General features: G+C 35.0%; 1 protein-coding gene across 1 annotated transcript in view; it reads right to left on the bottom strand.

Moving 5' to 3' along the window:
• Positions 1-4,338: 4,338 nt before the first annotated feature.
• Positions 4,339-17,756, bottom strand: part of NPHP3 (nephrocystin 3) — a 31,956-nt gene continuing 18,538 nt past the window's right edge. The window contains 11 exon segments of the mRNA XM_057497987.1: positions 4,339-4,739; positions 5,305-5,402; positions 6,820-6,987; positions 8,984-9,122; positions 10,502-10,584; positions 11,005-11,107; positions 12,205-12,302; positions 12,775-12,918; positions 13,183-13,294; positions 14,260-14,363; positions 16,226-16,399. Of these exon segments, the coding sequence (XP_057353970.1) occupies positions 4,613-4,739; positions 5,305-5,402; positions 6,820-6,987; positions 8,984-9,122; positions 10,502-10,584; positions 11,005-11,107; positions 12,205-12,302; positions 12,775-12,918; positions 13,183-13,294; positions 14,260-14,363; positions 16,226-16,399 (1,350 nt within the window). The 3' untranslated portion in view covers positions 4,339-4,612.

The raw sequence follows: 17,756 nt of genomic DNA, 5'->3' as shown, positions 1-17,756 counted from the left end.
TTACTATGTATGACCAATAATATTCAATTAAAGTCCAGCTACAAGTTATTCACCCTGCCTAAGGTCTGTGACCCAGTTGAACCTTGCACCCCGAAAATTAAAAAATACCAGAGGCATGATGGCACAGTTATGTGTGAGCATGGGCTGATTAGTCACTAATCCATCGAGATGTCTTATTTAAGAGGAACGAGTGAGAGGTTAGAGTAGTATGACCCTGAAGTAAGAACCAGATACCAGATATAGATTCAACATAGCTACCCCCAATCTCAATGGGCCCGGAGTGAGAAGAGGGACACGATTGTGGGTGGGTTGGTGATTTCATGAGGCATGGTGATTAGGCGGCCTTCAGTGGTAGAGATATGCATGCTGACTGGAAATGATTTGACTTAATGTGCTATGTCCGATCAATAATAGTATGTACTATGTACTTTAAGGATATAATGTACTTGCTTATATGCATGGGGTAAATCATTATTGCACGATTAAACATAGTATGTCCTATGTACTATAATAATATAATGTACCTGCTTATATGCATGGGCTAAACCATTAATGGATGATTAAACATAATATGTCCTGTCTACTATAATAATATAATGTACTTGCTTATATTCATGGGGCAAACCATTAATGCATGATTATGCATAGCATATACTTATATAATGCCTGTTGAGCTATTTATATTACAGGAAGTAGTTTATAGAGAATTTCAGCTTTGGGTGCTGACGGTAGGGCTGCTGTCTTCCTTCTGAGTCTTGGGGAAGGTTAGTTCCTTTGCTGGTTTACAAAGCCAGAGTATTAAGATATACTACGAAGACTCTTCATTTTATGAGATTATTTTCGATAATACCTGCAATTGGTATGGCTGCTAGAATTAGCGTGAAGTAGAGGATGGAGGCTGCTTGTCCAATTAAGATGAAAGGGTGTTCTACGGGTTGTCCTCCAATTCAGGTTAGGACTAAGAGATCAGCTACTAGGAGTCAGAAGATAATTTTACTTAGAGGTCGGAATGTTATAGTTCGTTGTTTTGACGTATGTAGTAGTGGAATAATTGCTAGTACAAGGATGGATAGGACTAATGCTAATACTCCTCCCAGTTTATTGGGGATTGAGCGTAGAATTGCATATGCAAATAGAAAATATTCTGGTTTGATATGGGGTGGTGTGTTTAGGGGATTTGCTGGTGTATAGTTATTTGGGTCTCATGGTAGGTTGGGAAAGAATAGGGCTAGCATTATTGCTATGATCATGAGGAAAAGTCCTAGAATATCTTTAGTTGTACAGTATGGGTGGAATGGGATTTTATCTGAGTCGGATACGATTCCTATTGGGTTGTTAGATCCCATTTCGTGTAGGAATAGTAGGTGGACTAATGTTAGACCAAGGATAATAAAGGGAAGAATGAAGTGAAAGGCAAAGAATCGTGTAAGGGTTGCCTTGTCTACTGAAAATCCCCCTCAGATTCATTCTACTAGATTGGACCCAATGTAAGGGATTGCGGACAAAAGGTTTGTAATTACTATTACTCCTCAAAAGGATATTTGTCCTTATGGTAGTACATAGCCTATGAAGGCTGCTGCTATGACTGTAAATAGAAGCAGAATTCCGATATTTCATGTTTCATTGTAGGCAAATGATCCATAGTAGATGCCACGTCCAATGTGCATAAATAAGCAGATGAAAAATATAGATGTTCCGTTGGCATGTATATATCGGATAATTCATCCATAGTTGACGTCTCGGCAGATGTGAGTGACTGACGAGAATGCAGTAGATGTATCTGCTGAATAATGTATGGCTAGGAATAGGCCTGTAAGGATTTGTAGGACTAGGCAGATCCCTAATAGGGATCCAAAGTTTCATCATGCTGAAATATTGGAGGGAGTAAGCAGGTCAATGAAAGAGTTATTAATGATTTTAAGTAGAGGGTGCGTTTTTCAGATGTTTGTCATTGGGTTCTCATAGTTTAATTACAACGATGATTTTTCATGTCACAGGTCATGGTTTAAGTCCATGTGGGAATAATGACATATGTTGTATTTATTTTAAGTATTATTTTTGTGATTAGTTTTTTAGGGTTTTCTTCAAAGCCCTCTCCAATTTATGGGGGTTTTAGTTTGGTTGTAGCAGGTAGAATTGGTTGTGGGATTGTAGTTAATTTTGGTGGGTCTTTTTTAGGTTTGATGGTCGTTTTGATTTATTTTGGGGGAATGTTGGTTGTTTTTGGGTATACAGCGGCTATGGCTATTGAGGAGTACCCTGAGGTTTGGGTATCAAATATAGTTGTGTTCAGTACTTTTACTGTTGGTGTAGTGATAGAGTTAATTTTGGTGTTCTATATGTTAAAGGGTGAGGGATTGAGTGCTGTTCTTTATTTTGATAATCTGGGTGATTGGGTAACATGATATTGGGGGCTCTGAATTTTTTAGCGAGGAAATTGCAGGGATTGCTGCTCTTTATAGTTATGGTGTTTGATTTGTGGTTATAACTGGGTGATCTTTATTGATTTGTGTTATTATTTTTATGGAGATTACTCGGGGTAATTAAGATAGAAGTAGGGCTAGTATAATTGTTATTATGAATGACAGGAAGTAGAGTTTAAGTAGGCCTTTTTGATTTGATGTCAGTAAAGAGGCTTTTATGTGGAAGTGTGAGGTTGATTTTGGTAAAATATTTTCTAATCAGATTAGGTCTAGAAGGAGGGATGCTAATTTTTGGCTTATCGTTAGTATTCACAGGGGTCAAGAGCAGTGAATTATTGTGGGAAAGTAGCCTAATGAATTTGAGAATTTAAACATGTTTGAGGGGTTTTTGTGATGTAGGTTTAGGGATAAATTACATAGTTCTAGGGCTAGAATGAAGCCTAGTACTGTAACAGTTAGGGCGGTAAGTTTTAAATAGTAGGGTATGGTCTTTTGGGGGGTAGATATGGAGGGGATGTTGTTGGACAATAGAAACCCAGTGAAGATACTTCCTAATATTAGGCATTTAATTGGGTTTATTAATGAGGGGGTGTTTTCATTAATGTTGCTCAGAGTTACGAATCAGGGTTGTCCCAGTAGTGCAAAGAAGATGGCTAGAAGAGTAATAAAGAGGGCTCAGGCGTTTGTATATGACATATTAGCAGTTTCGATAATTAGGTCTTTAGAGTAGAAGCGTGTAAGAAAAGGGGTACCTGTTAGAGTGAGGCTGCCAATAATGAGAGCAGAGGTAGAGGTAGGAAGGGTATGGAATAGGCCTCCTATTTTATGAATATCTTGCTCATTATTTAGGCTGTGAATAATTGATCCGGAGCACATAAAGAGTATAGCCTTAAAGAAGGTGTGGGTACAGATGTGTATGAAGGCCGGGTGTGGTTGGTTAATACCAATAGTAACCATCATAAGGCCAAGTTGGCTTGAGGTTGAAAAAGCCACAATTTTTTTAATGTTGTTTTGGGTGAGAGCACAAATGGCTGTGAATAGGGTTGTAATGGCTCCTAAGCATAGAGTTGCTGTTTGAATTGTCTTGTTGTTTTCTATTAGGGGGTGAAATCGGATTAGTAGAAATACTCCAGCGACTACTATTGTGCTGGAGTGGAGTAAAGCTGATACTGGGGTTGGCCCTTCTATAGTGGAGGGGAGTCAAGGGTGTAATCCAAATTGTGCGGATTTTCCAGTTGCTGCTAGTAGTAGGCCTGCTAGGGGGATGTTTGTATTTTTAGGGTCGAGAATAATCTGTTGAAGATCTCATGAATTTAAATTTATGAGAAATCATGCTATTGATATGAGGAATCCAATGTCTCCAATACAATTATATAGGATGGCTTGTGTAGCTGCCGTGTTTGCGTCTGTTCGTCCATATCATCAGCTGATTAGGAGGAAGGATATGATTCCTACACCTTCCCATCTAAAAAAGAGTTGAAATATGTTGTTGGTGGATACTAGGATTATTATTATAATTAGGAAAATTAATAGGTCTTTAAAGAATCGATTAATATAGGGGTCCGATTTTATGTATCATAGGGAAAATTCTATGATAGATCATGTGACAAATAAGGCTACTGGTATAAATATTGTGGAGAAGTAATCCAGTTTAAAACTTATTACTATTTTTATTGTTTGAATTGTTATTCAGTGTCAGTTAAAAACAACTGTTTCTTCATTTGAGTAAACGAATATTATTGCAGGGATTGTGCTGATGACGGAGGCTAGTGTGACTGTATTTTTTACGTGTGAGGGATAGTTCTTGCTTGTGTAAATGTTTGTGGGAGTGATTATAATTGGTATGGCGAGTACTGTTAATGTTATAAGTGAAGAACATGTTCGAGTGTTAATTACTTTTATTTGGAATTGGAATTGCACCCAATTTTTGGTTCCTAAGACCAACGGATATCTGTCATCCTCTAAAAGTTTTAAAAAGCCGTATTTTTATATATGGGGGCATGAATTAGCAGTTCTTGCTAGTGTTAGACCCAAAAAATCATCACTAAGACTGGTGTCAAGCAGCTTACCACCTATGAATTTTCTTCCAGGGGTTTTATGGTTTTAGGTCTTATATTTAAGCTAAATTTCAAAGTCATTTTTCTTTTTGTTACCTTGAACAACTGTTTAAGTCTATTTTTCTGGGGAACTTACCTTTTATAAAGGTTAGCAGACACAAAGAGATTAAGGAGGCAATCATGCAACTTCTGTTTACTTCCCTGCTGCTGAAAAAGCCACGGGAGTTCATCTGCACTTCTCCAAGTTACCTGGTCTTGACTACGAGAAGAGAAGGGACGACATTCAGTGACACCTTCCTACAGTGAAATGGCATCAAAAGGTTTCAGACAAATGTTGAAGGAAGAAAAATGTATTTGACATAGTATCTCGGTCTCTAAGTATAATCTAATATTGAGATGGTCAAAATCAGAAATTTAACAAATTTTAACTATGAAAATAAACAGTCATAAGAGGACCACTGACCAAACTATAAAGATATTTTGCTAAAACTGAACTACTTAAAAAAAAAAACCCTGAGTGGACCCAAATATATATACACAGATATACAGAAACACACATCTATTTTTAAGCTATTTAACTGTAATAAAATAATAAAATGATTCTCTACTGATTTCACTTAAGTTTAAATCTTTTGCATAATATTAAAAAAGACTTACTTATATAATCATCTTTTGTTCTTTTGACATTAACAGAATAGGAAGAGCATTTAATCCTTCTGGTAATAAATATGTAGACATTAAATTATAAGCGAAAAAAAGAGAAGGACACAGAGGTAGAGTGTGTTGCAGAAGTTACAGAAGAAAAATACGGACATTTATAATACCTTAGCTGCTTTGTGAAATAGTTGATTAGCTTTTGCCTATATGCCTAAGAAATAGTGGTGGGACCTTCCATGTACTCTAGTCTCACTGTTTCCCAAGCCTGTGGAGAAAAAAAATATACTGCAGTCTTATTTTCTGTAAGCCACTGTACATATAACAATGAATTTGTAAAAAGAAATTTAGAATCATTTCAATTTTATAGTTGTATAATAGAAAAGGCATAAGAGTATTTTAAAATTCAGGATATATTTACATGATAAACTATTTGAGAATAAAAATTCTTGTAAGAATTCACAACACAATTTAATTCAAACTTTTAATTAATACATTAAAAATATCAGAAATGTGGGTTGGAAAAAGTACTAAAAAGGATATATTATATGTGAGAGGTATACACTAGAGAAGAAAGATAAACCTGTGAAATTACAAACATTTCACACTGACAAATATAATACAGCAATGCAAATTAAGACTTCTTTGCATTTATATACACATATAAATCAACCATGGCACTACAGATAAGAATTATATTAGTCAATATTTCTTAAACATTTATTACTATGTGCTAGATATCATATGTCTAGAACCTCACAAGGATCAGGGACCATCTCAATTCTCTTCACTGCCCTGTGGTAAGCGCGAAAACTCTACCCAAGGCTTAGAAAACTTGCTCAAGGTTATACAGCTACTAAGCTGTGAAGAAACAGACTGTGATCTGAGGCAGACTGACTTACAGACTCTAAGCTCTTAAGACATATATAATTATACAGGTAATTCAATGAAACAAACTTGAAAAATCTTTTTTTCCTTTTAGAAAGAAACGACCTCTTAAAGTATAATAGTTCCCTTTATCTGCAATTCCACTTTCTGTGGATTCAGTTCCCTACAGCCAATGTCAGTCTGGACGTGGATGATCGTCCTGAGGCATCCTCAGGCAGCCAGTCCTGGCCTAACATTATGTCACAGTGCTTGTGTCACTCACCTCACTTCATCTCATCATGTAGGCATTTTATCGTCTTGCATCATCACAAAACGAAGGGTGAGTACAACAGAATAAGATATTTTGAGATAGAATCCACATATACATAACTCATTAGTACACTGTTATAATTGTTCTATTTTATTATTAAGCTCTTACTTTGCTTAATTTATAAATGAAACTTTATCATAGGTATACACTTAAAAGAAAAAACATGGTGTGTGTGTTTGTGTATATATATATATATTTCAGTGTTGTCTGTGGTTTCAGGCATCCATTGGGGGTCTTGGAACATATCCACAGCAGATAAGAGGGAGAGGACTGTAATAGCCATAATATAAAGGTTCTTCATAAAAATATTATCATACAAATTTTAACCTAAAATCTTTGCAAAAAAAATTCATAATGCCAAATTGCAGATTTCAATTTTGTCTCATAATAAAACATTAAAAATATTATGGTCTAGTATAAGATAATACAGTATACAATGATACATTGACATTTATAAATAGAAAAACCTTATTAAAATAACATTTACCAGTTCATGTTGAAATTTGAGCAAGCCACAGCCGTAGTAAGTTAACAAACACATCTTGTGTAAACTGTAATTAAGGGAGGTCAAGACAGCCCAGGACAACTCAGGATAGAGTTCCATCAATTCTGACTCACTCACACCATTGTGACTAACATTTATGAGGCAGAGAATCTAGGTAGAGAAATGAATTAACAATGATCATAAAGCATCTCTAGAAGAAACTAAAAGCTATTAAAATTTCCACAGTTCTCTCAAGCTTATTAACTTCTTATTCAAATCTAGAGTTCAAATGATTTAATAAAGCAAGAAATAGATTTCCCAGACTAAAGCACACTTTCCAAAAGGCACTGATCAAAAATAGTATAGTGTATATACATATATATATATATATATATATATAAATCTAGCATGCCAAAGATAACACACAAATAGAAAAAAATTTAGTGAAAATTAAACTGCAGTAAATGTATTATTAAAACTAATGACAGAATTCGCATTCTGGGAAGATGGTGGGAAAAAATGGCCCTCCTACCATAACCTGTTAATATCAGATAACATATAACAAAGCATTTCTAAAAGCACAGTTGAGCCTGCAAAAAAGAATGGGAATCCCCAGGGTGCTAAAAATGAAGGAAACTGAAAATCAGAGGGCTAAGTGCTGGAGCTATGCCTGGGGGAGTGGGGACAGAGGACAGGTACCAGTGCCACTTACTTAAGGGCTTGGATTTTCACACCCAAGCAGGGACGGAAGACAAGCCTTTAATACTGTGAGGTGAGGACTTGGATCTAGAAAGCTTACCAACACCAGGACCTCCCAAGGGCTGTCCTCTCAGCGAAGGGGTGCATAAGGAGAGAGTATCAGCCCACAGATGTAGACAGAAGACAAGGAAGTATGTGGGCTTGGAGGCAGAACGAGAAGTCAAAACCCCAGGAACACCCACCAAACTGAGAAATTAAAATAAAAATAGATCCAGGTTCAAACAGTAAGAGTTCAGCAAGATTGTCAGATATAAAATAAATTTTCAAAAATCAAAATTGAATATGGCAGCAAACAACTTTAAAAAATGCTACTTTTAACTAGAGTGCTTAGAAACAAATCTAAGGACCTTTGTGGGGAAGAAGATAAAGCATTACTAAAAAAACATGAGAGAAGATGACTAATAGATGGAGAGCTAGTTTTACACAGAGAAGTCTTATATAATTTCCCCCAACTTAACCTCTAAATTTAATGCAATTTCAATTAAAATTCCAAAATGAGTGTCCATGGCACTTGCTGAGCCAATTCTAAAAATACATATAGGAAATTAGCCAAGATATTTGTGAATCATAGTAATAAAAGGGTGCTTGCCAACCAAGTATCAAAGCTTAAAGTTCTAATAGTAAAGACACTGTGGTATTGGCAAGGAATAGGCAAAATTGCAACAGAAGAGCTTAGAAAAAGACTCATGTTCATATGTGAGCTTGATATTTGACAGGTGGTGTTCTGAATCAGTAGAAAATAAAAGTATATTTACTATTTAGTAAAATGAACAATTGGCTAACTATACAAGATTTAAAAGTGGATTGATTCTTTCCTCATACAATAAACTGACATGAGTTAAAGACTTATAAGTGAAGAACAAAACTGTAAAACATTTTGAAAGAAAAATAATATATATGAGAACACTTTTATGATAGCAAAGAAGTTTTAAAATAAGATACAACAGGCATAAACCATTAAAAAAAACTGCTGATAAATCTTACTTCATCAAAATAAAACTATGAATAAAAAAAGATACCAAAAAGTTAAAAGACAAGGAACAAAGAGGGACAAGGCATTAATTTGCAAACTCTGTAACAAAGGATTTGTATTCAGTATGCAGAACACTTAAGAACTCTACAGATCAGTAAGAAAGGATGACTCAATTTAAAATATGAGTAAAGGACTTGAGAAATTCATGTAAGAGGGAACCAGAATAGCCAATGAACATGAAAACAATCTCAGTGATAATCAGGAAAATGCAAATTCCCAGAGATATAATTTCTGGCCATAGGCACACGATGGCAGTGAGTATTCCTGTATTATGCTTGAAACACAGTTGAGGAAAAATTTAAAAGAATTATTGTTTGCTTCAATTCACACAGAAATACAAACTTTTCTAAGTTTTATAAGTTTTTTACACTCTACCTGTTTCATTAGTTCTTTATCCATCTTATGTGCCATGGACTCCTGGATAGACTGCAGAACAAGTCTATATAATGAAATCATATCTTGACACTGGAAACAGTGATGGAGGATTTTGTCTAAATTGCCTGCTCTTCCAGCACTGTTGGAATTGAGAATAGATTTAAATTCTTACAGACTGTCAATATCTGTGAAAAATTCGGGATAGATAAAAATGTGGTCTCTATTTTTTATACTGAAACTGATAATAACAGGAATTCAATAAAACATGACACAGGAAAATGGTAGCTCAATGGGACTGCTAGAGTCATCAAGTTTATTTTAGCATTCCGCTTAATTCAATTCAGTAAACACATGCTGGGACTTAACTACACGTCAAGTAATCACTATGCATTATGGAACATAAAAAGGAGTAAGACATAGTTCTTATCACCTAGAAGCATGCCACTCATATATAAGAAGCAGGAAAATAATTATAAATATGTATTGTTAGTTAATTACCCATGCAGATTACATTTGTTTAGAGCCAGAATTTGGAAAACATCAAGCTAAAGCAAATCAGTAAAAAGGGGGGTTTGTTTTATTAAAGTATTACAAAATATTTACCAGTAGCTTCTTTTTTAAATATAAAGGTATATAGAGAAGAGAACAACTACAACAAAATGGTCCATAGTCCCTCTTAAAATAGCTAATTTCAGTAAATATTACATAACGTAAGGACAGTAACCCACATTCCTGAACTGTAAGCTACTCATGTTCAGAGGTCAGCTGCATTGGCACAACTCTGGGAACTCCGGGGAGAGTGGAAATATCATGGGCAATTCAGTTTTAGAAGGGTTTTTCATTTCAAATTTGGTGCTTAAGATGAGAATGAAGAATTAAGAGACAACAGCACTAGACTCAGTGTCTAAATATGAGTTGTGCTGAATACCAAAAAGGTATTAATCTGTTTTATCTCTAGTTGTGAACAGAGTAAGGGAGGCTATACTGAAGGAGAAATAAAAGTAGTTAAACTCTCTAGTGCTTATCTTAAGGCAAATTACCCAGAGGTATCTAAAACAAGTCTATTTTAGAAGAAAGGCTCATCAGGATTTGAGAATGGAGACAATTAAAAATTCCTCCCTACAACCTACCTACTGATAAGCAAGGAACCTGAAATAACATTTTTATGCCTTAATTGTCTCCTCATTTTCCCAAAGCTTGGGGTCTCAAGCAGGTGACAGCGAGCACCCATGGGCTCTAAATGAGCATGCAGATGGCCTTCTTTTGCAACCCCCAGTAGGGAAGGGGTTAGTGTGATGAAAATTAGACAAATCTATCTGACAAGGTCTGATAATTCGTGGGCTGTTAATCTTCAGTAGTTATGTCACATTCTCATAACATGTTAGTATCACTGTTAGAACACACAAAATCTGAGTGGCTCAGTGTCATAATGATCAGTTCTCAGTTTCACGTGGTGAGGTAACAGTCTGCAACAAACACAAAACATGCAGACAACCACGTAAAATAACCACCACTTACTGTGCAATCATTTTGCTGAAAAGGGTGACATAATGGGCATTGCAGGTTGTAGCAGAACAACAGTGTCGTTCTAGCTGCTTCTCCTGCACCAGTTTACCAAAAAACAAAAGAGAAATATAAAACCACCCTGGAATTAAGAGGTCTTTACTATCAAGCCATCAACAAACATCCCTGAGGAAATGCTTCAGCTCCCAGCATCTCACCAGGGCATCACTGCCACATGGAGATGGGCCACAGAGGTAGTTGGCATGCCTGAGCTTTTTTGCTTTTAAATTACCTGCTTAATATAATATACTCGAGTAAACCTGAAGACTAAAATCTTTTTATTGCTTTTTCTATATCTATTATTAGTTTAAGAGAAAAATGAATTTAACAAAGTAGTTACTGAACTCCACCTTTCCTTATAACAATAGAGAATTCCTATATTGAATTTTAAGTCTCACTTAAGGTATTTTATAGGAAAGTTGATAGAAAGTAAAAGCAGCAAAATTAAAAATACTTACCTGTTCTTTGCTCAATTTAATGTCTACAGAGTGGCATTCTGCAATTACAATAGATTTTGCATCTTTTGGATTTAAGGGATCAAGATGAAGTGTAGGCCACAACCTTTCATTTAAAGAGAAGACAAATGAAATTCTCTTCTAATAATACAACAAAAGCCGTATTCTACCCAAACACAAATCAAAATCTATAAGAATTAAGTTTTTTATATTACCTTTATAAAATAAGCAAAACAAATCTGGTAATCTTAAGTAATACTGTTTCATTTATTCTAACATGTATAGCATTACTTTCAGCAATTAATCACAAAGACTTATAAAATAAATAACATATACATTAGAAAGTAAAGTATGTAAACATTTCTATCTCTATGTTGTAAACTATTGGTAAAACTAGACATAGGTATTAGTAGCTATGAAGAATTGAAGAAGATACAGTCCTTGCCCACAAGTTACTTAAAATCCAATTGGAATTTAATCACTTTACAGCATGCATTCTCAACAGGATAGTGAAAATTGTTTCAGGGTAGGAAGGAAATAATTGACTCTTCTCATGTGTAAAGCTCAAAAATACACATATATCTGTTTCTATACATAAACTGATATACAGTAAATGGATGACATTAAAATTTCTTAGGGGGAGGTAATTAAAAAGACAATGTCTACAAAGGCTCCTTAGGGGGACAAAAATAAGGGGAGAAACACTGCCCTACAGAATTCAACCACCGCATCCCTTTATCGAAGACTGTTCAAGTGAGCTCAAGTTTCAGGGTAACAGGTGTCTGGTCTATCATTCCTAGCCCAGCCTCCCAATTTTTGTCACCTGTAAATTTAACTGCCTGCTAGACATCACTATTTGGAGTTGCAACTGGCAACTCAAAATAACCATGTCCAAAAACATAACTCATGACTTTTTCTCAATAAACCTGCCTGTCCTTTGTGTTCTCTATTTCAGTTCATAGAACCACAATTTACTTAATTTCTCAAGTCAGAAAATTTCTCAAGTCCTAGTCTTCTCCTTCACATCCCAGATCTCACCTTGCACCAAATCCTATGGATCATATATTTTTCTTCAATTCATTCACTTCTTCCCATCCTTACTGTCACTTACATGAAAAACAAACCTGCACCAAAAACCTTTCCTTGTTTGTACTTAACACATTTCAGGTTTTTAATCCAAAAGAGTTAAAGTTAGCATCACACTTCCATGCTGGGGGGCATGTTTCCATGTTCACAGAAACAATGACTCTCATGTTCACGGGAAGTGGATTGATCAGCCATTGCATGTGTTTGTCAACTTGCTTAAAAATACAAAAACAAAATTCAATCTGTTAATTCAAAAATTTCAAAACAACACAATAAAAACTCCCCAAGTAAAATGAAATTCTCAGGAAGTTTCTCATTATTATTAAGGATACAATCTTATTTTTTGGATGATTCATCTCAAAATAGCAAAAGAACAAGTGGTAAGGTACTATTATTGCTGCTATGAATTTTGGACACTGAAGGAAATGTTAAGGCCCTAAAAATGTCAAAATGAATGATCTTTGCTAATTGGTTAATTCGGCTGATCTTTCTCAGCAAGAACTAGTGTCTACTGGCATGGAGCACATTTTCTTATCCCCATGTATCCTCCCCAGAAATTAAGCAAAAATAAAAGAAACAATATAACATTTTCTCCTTACAAACATGTAACTTTACTGCCTACATAGCCATTACTGATATTTTTGTTTCTCTCTGAGAGTATCAGAAGGTTACAAAGTGAAATAGTACCTGAACTTGATCTATAGAATCAATAATGATGATGATGCTGCCTTAATGATGGGCAGATAGTTTTTCCAGCCAATGTGGAAACTCTTCCAGAAGCTTAGCAGGATTCAGTGTCATAGCAGATACTGACCAAGAGTGCTGCATCAACTGCGAGATGAAACCATACACAAATAAGTAGTTACACTTTATCACAGCTGGTGGGAAATATTTCTGTCCTACTCTTTAAACCAAAATTGAGTCACAAAGAGTACCCCACTGAACAGAGCATTGTTTTTACCTATACAAAACCAAAACAAATGGGTAATACTGAAAATTGGTTTATCCTCAATTTCTGTATCTACACAACATAACCCTAACAATTTCTGAATCTACACAAAAATTCTGATGGTTCCAAATGATGGCATACTCTACCTTTAGAGTTAGTCTTTTAATAATCAAGGAAGACTGAGCTGGTTAACATGGACCTCCCCCAAAATGAGAAAGAATTAGCATGTTAGGAGAATTCCTCTGTTGTAATTGAATCCTGAAAGAAGAAGACTTTTTATAAGACTGATGAAGGTCCTTTATTGCCAACAAAAGAAATTCATATTGCATTAAGCATCAAATGCTAACTCTCAGCAGTCACATGGTCAGTCACTTTAGAATAAACATGGTAAATGTCCATTTTTACTCCACTATTAGACCCTTTTAAATAAGCCTTAAAAAATTATAGATTTAATTACAAATTGATAACTAATAAAAACGAAAAGAGTGTACATTTGAAGTTAAGGTATTAGTAAAATGAGCATTAACCTTTAATTAAAAATATATTATTAGAGGAAAAAAGAAGTTTCTTTGTTAAGTACAAAAATATGACTTTCCAAACATAACTTTAAATAAAAGGGCAATAAAAAGGAAACATATGCCAACTCTTCAATGTAAATAATAATGAAAAGGTAAGTAATAATTGTGAAATATTCTTACTACTTGTTTGTAAATAAAATGAATTGAAACAAAAACATTTATTAGCTTATATGAAAGTTAGTTCATAATTTGAAAAACTATTTTGCATTCATAGTAAAGGTTATCCTTTATTTTGATGTTCTTTACAATTTATTTCATTCTAAATAGTCTTTGTCATGTTCCAAATATTTAAAATCCCAATGAAACTTCTAAGATGAAGCCAATAATTGAAAAAAAAAAAAAAGGCACATTCCCCCTATAATTCACCTAATTCCATTCCATGCTGACAGCTCCCTTAGTTCTGACCTGCATAATTAATGTACAAAATCACAACTGCTCACCTTTCCTATTCCCTTCTCATTCTGTATCTTCTAACATCCACATTATATATACTTCAGGGCATGAATATTATTTTACTCCTTTTTTGTTTTTTTAATATTTAGTACAGGCCATGCAGGAAGGCATCCATCAATATTACATTTTGTTGAATTAATTCAGTAACTCAAGTCACGACAACGATAACAATTTAAGTGCACTGCATTGTACCACTTTGAGAAAAGAAGGGACTTCCCAGAACTTGGTCCTCCAGATACAAGAAGGAGTGGAATTGGTGCTGGTGCTGTCACTAGGTCATTAAGGCATTGGTAATACTAAAAACAGAAATGAATTTAAATGTAAAGAAGCGCATGTTTTGAAGAATACTAAAGTCAATTTAGGAGTATCATTTGAAATCACTGGAGAACAGCTGCATGAGAAAATGAAATCTATTTTTAGTCAACAGCACCCTTACAATTGCTTATTTTTATGGGTGGTTAAATAAGCCCAAAGCAGTAAACTAAGAATGGGCTCCCATTTCTTCTACACATAGTACTGCAGTAAATTAATGGATGAGGGGCAACACTTAAGATCCTCATGAGGTTTTGCAATGTTCAGATGTTTTGCAGAATATGTAGCAAGGTCACTGTATTTCTCTGTATGCTGGTAAGCATCCTCAATATCTCCATCAAAGGACAACTAGATGTCATCCAGTTCCCAGGGATTTCTGAGAAAAGGTCCAAACAAAAGCAGGTTTCATCTGAGGCCTTGGAGTCTCCCAGCCTGCTGCAGCGAATCAGGCTAGGCCAGGCCACCTGAGATTTTTCTGAAATTGAGTGACCTCTAGGCAAAGCCCAAGAAGCCATATGGCTCAGGCTTTCCCCACACACCTAAAACTGGTTCAAAGCTGAAAAGCACACACTCAGAAAATGGAAATATCTCAGTATTTATTTGGGAGTTTCCAAAGTTATCTTCAGAGGTGAGATGCTCAGTCAGTGTACAGTGATCTAAGTGATAAGGAATTAAAAGAGTATGTAATAAGTAGTTAGTGGCTAGCTTTAGGGTAGCAGACATTCCCAGCAACTACAATAAATAATTACTTGGTATAATTTTTCAATCAATGATTTTGTCATATCTAAATACAGAATATATTCCCCAGGAACACAAATAATTCTGATGGCAATGACGCTTTTCAAGAAGTAAAGAGCTTTTTGATTTATGACCTTGTAAATCCTAACAGTTCAGTTCATGGTCTCACATAAAACCCATTTATAGACCAATGGTTCCCAAGTTAAGGCCTCTTGCCATAGAAAAAAGGATTTGGAGTCAGAAGACTTAGGTTCAAATCTCAGATCTGCAATCTATTCCCTGTGAGATTTTAGGCAAACCACAATGTGAACCTCAGGTTCCTCATTTATAAAATAACAACAATGTAGCCTTTAATATGTAGCAGGTACTGTGTCAAGTGCTTCATGTGCATTATCTGGCTTAGTCCTTTCAACAACCCTGTGAGGTAGGTACTAGTTGTTAGTCTCATTTTACAGACAAGAGAGTCAAAGTTGAGGGCTAAATAATTTGATCAAAATCCAGTTAGGAAATGGTGGGATGACAACATAAACATTGTCAATTATAAAATTTCTATAAAAATACAGCTGTTAGTGACAGCTATGGTAATATTTTTCAAAATATTAGTTCTTACATTAATTTCTAAATATTATCAAGTGGTTTTTGAACATGGACACTGATTTTTTTGTGCACTTCAAATTCTGCTAATTTGTTTAGATATTTAAGGATGCTGATGAGCCTACTGCATTAACTACTATACTTCATTTTCTGAAAGTTTGATATTTTGATTCTTCCAAGAATTGGAAGAAGACAGTCTTACTGTTTTAATCAAGTTTCTTAGCTATCCTAGTCTTGGTTTGGTGAATTGCTGATGGTAGCATGAAGAACATGTGGTTGATAAATCCTAATCTATAATTAAAAATATTTGATGATCGTAAGTATATTTGAATCTCACAAATCTTTCATATGAGGCAGACCTAAGACATGTCTCCACCTGGACAGTCAAGCAATGAGGGCAAACACAAACACAAACACAATCATTACTCTTGACTATATTTAGTTGAAAACACAGTCATAATAAAGCCTTTTGGTAGTGACTCGTCTTTGTTGGAACAATACTCCAAATGCTTACTTTCTTGAATCCCAACTCATGGGCTGAATTTGTAGCCTGTTGAAAAGCTTCCATTTGCTCTTGTTCATCACGTATGTCCCACAGAACATCACCCAAATCATCTTCTTCTAGAATAGAATCTTCATTGCCCAAATCCTTTGTCTCCAGGTCTGTGTTCTCAAAGCCCAGGCTGTCCTAAACACCAAGAGCAAACGCCCGAAATGAATGAAGAATGGAAAGACCTTGCAGTGTCACCACACAAGGCCTACAGAGGGCTTCGCCTTCCGAGGAGGGCCAGTCCAATCTGTGGCCTTTGTATAGTAACTACAAGATAATTCAAAACTATAAAAATAAAGAAATATTAAAATAATAAAAATAAAGACCTTTCTTTTTTATTAAAAATAAAGTTAGAAGGGTATTTGACTCCTAAGGAATCTGCTTTTTGAGAAATGTTACACAATATCTTTGGTTATATCTAGCTGGTGAGTAATTTTAAAGATTGTGTCAATGCTTAAGAAATATACCACTCTACATTTTTGTAAGAATCAATCCCATTACTAAGATGGGGTTTCTTGATATCAAATCTCTCTGCTATAACATCTATGTTATATCACTGAAAATATGTTATCCTTTGAGCAGTAAAGATGGCAGATATGTCACTTGCTGCCATTTATTCTGCTCAGTTATTTTATCTTGGTCCTGAAATTTGTAAGATTGTTGAGAAGACCAAAATTGATAATGTCAATCTATACTAAAGAACACTAAATACAAATGTGTTGCTTGAAGACATATTACGTTTGGGAGCTCATTCTTTTTCTCTGATAAATTATCTCTGATCATGCAAGTTAATTAGAAAAAGTGAACCCCTTACTTCTCAAATAGAGTCCTAGGGACCCTGGGAGAGGTATCAGCAGGTATGGGCAATCTTGGGCTAAACAAGAGACATCTTCCTATTGTACCCCTTTACTTGTTAACATTTCTGATGATACATAATTTTAAATGATTTTTATATTAAAAATAAACAGGTATAATATCAAGCAGAATATATAACTCACACAAATTCTCAAGATAATACTTGAGACATCATAGGAGCTTTCAGCCCAAGACACCACTATGATCAATGACCTCAGACACTCAGAGGTGTATTCTCCCCCATCTATGCTGTTAGGGATAACAGAGTGGAAAATTATGAGGATTTTTCTAATTTACAAACATTCAAGATGCACATAGAATTTGAGGAGACTCTGCACTGAATAGGATAACCATTTTCCTTTGCTTAAACTTTTTATCCAGCACTTCTGGAATCCATTTTATACTTAACAGGTATTGAAGCATCAAACAGCTTTGTGAGACAGATGAGAGATAAAGATACCTGGTACTAATACTACTATGATAATGCCACAGGATAGATGACCACCAGAAACAATGGTGCTCTCCCTGGGTATTGTTTTCAAAACATTTAAGTGGTTTTCTTTTGAAAACCCAATTTTATGGAAAATAAGTCTTAAAAGATTTTGGCTGGGCATAGAAGCCACAGGGCATAAATATGCAA

This window comes from Manis pentadactyla, chromosome 1, assembly GCF_030020395.1.
Source record: "Manis pentadactyla isolate mManPen7 chromosome 1, mManPen7.hap1, whole genome shotgun sequence".
In the NCBI taxonomy this organism is placed as follows: domain Eukaryota; kingdom Metazoa; phylum Chordata; class Mammalia; order Pholidota; family Manidae; genus Manis; species Manis pentadactyla.
Note: the sequence above shows the minus strand (reverse complement) of the source record. Positions and strands in the feature narration are given on the sequence as shown.